The following is a 3,875-nucleotide window of genomic DNA, read 5'->3' on the forward strand; positions in this document are numbered from 1 at the left end:
GGATAAAGAAAGTAAATAAAGTTGAAAATCAGGTTCAACTTGATTCAAACACGTTACCTCTACCTTGAGTTAAAGTTTAGGATACAAGTGTTGAAACAGGCCTCAGATAATTTATTATATGTTAGTAAGAAATCCTTAAAGTTTCTTAATCCATCCTCGTCAAATTTCATTGCCATAGCTACGCTGGGTTTCCCAAAACTCCTCTTTTTGCTTTCAGCCGAATTTTCTGATTCACAGGTAGAATTTACATATTTAATTTGTTGCGGCATTTTCTAAAACAGTGATCTGTCATCTCGTCGTCTTCAATTTAAATTCTTTCCTCTAAGGGTTATATCGATTGGACGAATTGGACTAATGTGCGAATGTGTGAGTCGGGAGATGATATTTCTACAATGAGGAATTTGATGCTTAAAGAAGGTTTGCCCCCCCCCTAAAGGGGGGGGAGTGGTATGTTCCTCCTTAATCAGGCTAGTTGCGCGCCCACCTGCAGATTGTTTACATTCTTTTTATTAAGTATTTTTTATTATTTTATCCGAATTTTGAGGTACTTTATGTTGTTTATAATGGTTTAAATATTTTATCCTATTTTTTAAAGAAGAACATCTTAAATAAAGGTATACATACAATTTAGGCATAAAACAAGGATATTGTTATTTAAATATAATGATTATAATATATAATATATCCTCAAGCAAATCAAAACTAGAAGCAACGTCGCGTCCGGAAAAAAAGTCGTGGTTGGAAAAAATAATGGTAAATTGCATGACGTTATTTGTTTTCCGGACGGGAAAAAAGGGTGTGGTGGGCCTTCCCCCACAAATATTGGATGTTGTGACCATGCATTTATATAAAAAGACTACAAACCGTACAAGCTCTTAAATTCTCATTAGGGGAGGATGGGGGGGGGGTCCATAATGACATTAACAGAGGGGAAAAAGAAAAATGGAAACAGCAAGTAGTTTCGCTTAAACATTTAAATTTTAGATATATAAACATTGAAAGATTGAAACATTTTATTATGATCAGTAAAACAGAGTTGATGATGGTCCTCCCCCTGTATAGTTTTTATTGAGTGTACAATATAGGAGATTGTCTCATGCTGAGTTGAAACAGTAATGACTGACTGATCACCCTCCAGTATATATATAAGAAACAAAACATAAAAGGGACTGATCACCCTCCAGTATATAAGAAACAAAACATGAAAGGGACTGATCACCCTCCAGTATATATATAAGAAACAAAACATGAAAGGGACTGATCACCATGCAATATATAAGAAACAAAACATGAAAGGGACTGATCACCCTGCAGTATATAAAAAACAAAACATGAAAGGGACTGATCACCCTGCAGTATATTAGAAACAAAACATGAAAGGGACTGATCAAACATTTATAGAAGACACCGTTGTTTTTTATCAGGAAAAAATGTTTCAAAAGAATCAGAATAATAGAAATTGTTGATCAGGCAAACGTACAAAGAGCCCCACTGTGTATCGGACCTATACCAATCTAATATGAAGGTTGCCATGAAAGACTTGAAATAAGGTAATTTTAAGATTTTACAAATTTAAAATTATTTACCAACATTAAACAATTAAAAAAAGTAAAAGGGCGACCATCATTTAACTGAATTTTTATTAAAATCAGTTTCTTTTTTTATGAAACTATTGTACATACTTTATCATTCTTCCTCACTTCATCCTGAATTTCATAATGAACGTGCTATAAAGTAATGATCGTGGCCGTGCTATAATGTTAAATTAGCTGTACATTACAGCACGTGTGCTATAAAGTTTTGATTGGTTCCCGGATTTTCTCCAAAAAATTTAGGATATTTACAAACTATTTTTTTTCAATTGAACTGAAAATAAAATTGAAATCAACTTTATTTTTTTACTTCTGTTTTTTTAAAAGCTTATTTGATTTACAGAACTTTCCATAAAAATAAGACAAGTACACAAACGTTTAAATAATTACCTATAACACTGTTATTTTGGCACGCCGTGCTATAAAGTTTTTGGACTTTAATTTTCTCTTTATCTCGAAGGTCATCGCCTTTTTAGATTACATTTTGTCCCCGGCTAAAGCTCGGGACAAATGTAAATCTGAAAAGACTTGAACCTTCTCAATCAAGAGAAAATTTCTATCTAAAAACTTTATAAGACTGCGAACCAACATAACAGTGTTATAAAAATATATTACAAAATTTAGAACTTACAAATGAAAATTTAGTATTTTTTAATTGATCCTTATTTATTACTTTAATCGCATTTGCGGAAATATTCTGAATAAATGCATTTTTTTGCAGTGGAATCAAAAAGATAGAAAGTAATAAGATTATTTTTGAGTTGTTCTGCAGAACTATGCTTGTTAGTATAACAACCATCAATCCTTACTAACAGATGATTCACTGGTTCGACTTATTGACCTCGCAGCTCCTCTAGTTTGGATCAAACAGTTCGTTCCTTGTCCCGGCAAGCTTTGACTTTCGATCATAACTTGATCATTTTGTCTCCCTTCTTCTTTTTTATGCAGATGCGTTTTCAATAAAAAAAAACATAATAGAACTTTAGTTGAATATTGACTTAACACGATTTTATTTAAATTGAAGAAACCGACACACATCCTTAATCACCACCAGCACTGCATAACTTTGTGACCTCGTAGCTCCTTTAGTTTTGATTTTAGGCACGAGTATGATCAAAGAAAATATATATTTTATCATAAAATATTTTGATACACATTATAATTTCAAAAGTTTGTTGTTCGTTTCAATAGATTTTCAAGTTTTGATTGAAATTGTAATTAAGATTTGACAATCTTACCGTCAATTTAGTGTATTATAGAAGTTACCCGCCAGAATGATCCCAATTGAAAAAATACTAATTGTTATTTTATCCCAACCTTTAACAAATTTGCAGGAGATTAAAAGTATGTTTAATACAGGGTGTCCCACGAAACTGGACAGTATAAAGACTTTGATCTTTGAATTTATTTGTGACATTCAATTTTATGAAAAATTCTCGAAATCTGAAAAAAATTCTTCAGTAATATTGAAAGCTCAAAAAGCCGAACACATTTTGCAAATGCCTAGACAAGTGGTATTTTGTGATAGTTAACTCTATAATTTCAGTTTTAATAATACGCTTAAGAATAAATACCTCAAATAATTTTCAAGATTAAAGACAACCTTGTTACTGTCATGTTTCGTGGGACATCCTAGGCTGTATGTCATGCATAATGCCAATAGAAAGATTTATATATATATTCGGTCAAAATTACAAATTTGATATTAACACAAAATTCACAATATTGAGACAAATGCCCCCCACCCCCCACTGCCCGGGATGTTCCCTTTTCTCTTCCAAAAATTGAGTAAAAGAAAAAATATTTTAATGTTTAAATTTGTATTTGGTAAATTTATTATGATATTAATGTCGTCAAAATGGAGCTTTTTAATAGCATGCTGTGTTGGTAATTTTAAAGGGGCTGTAAGCGTAATTTAAAGTGACCCTTTATGCAAAAAGGGCAATGCCCCATTTACAACGATATCCTTTAAACCTTGGACGGTTCATCATTAAAGAAAGCTTTGTGTTACGCGACTATTTCGCTTCATTTTTGCATTTCGTTCGCACGCAAAAAATGTGAAAATTTTCGCTTTTTTCTCAAAATTTTGCTTCAATTTGTTTTGCAAAAAAATACGAAATTTGTGCGAAATAGAAAATGCGAAAAATACAGAGTTTTTAAAAATCAAATGCAAAATTTTAGCTAAAATTTATTAAAAAGGCTAAATTTTGAATATACAAGACTCATTTTCAAAGAAGAATTTATCCGCTAGCCCCTTGATGGATTCACACAAAATATAAATAT

The 3,875-nt window shown here is 31.6% G+C and overlaps 1 protein-coding gene across 1 annotated transcript in view; it reads right to left on the reverse strand.

Moving 5' to 3' along the window:
* Nucleotides 1–252, reverse strand: part of LOC111709632 (mitochondrial import inner membrane translocase subunit Tim10 B) — a 2,819-nt gene extending 2,567 nt beyond the window's left edge. Inside the window, exon 1 of the mRNA XM_023483388.1 lies at nucleotides 64–252. Coding sequence (XP_023339156.1) covers nucleotides 64–176 — 113 coding nt within the window. The 5' untranslated portion in view covers nucleotides 177–252. The remainder of the gene's footprint in view (nucleotides 1–63) is intronic.
* Between the last annotated feature and the right edge of the window lie 3,623 nt (nucleotides 253–3,875).

The sequence above is a fragment of the Eurytemora carolleeae genome, unplaced genomic scaffold (assembly GCF_000591075.1).
Source record: "Eurytemora carolleeae unplaced genomic scaffold, Eaff_2.0 scaffold979, whole genome shotgun sequence".
Classification (NCBI taxonomy): Eukaryota; Metazoa; Arthropoda; class Copepoda; order Calanoida; family Temoridae; genus Eurytemora; species Eurytemora carolleeae.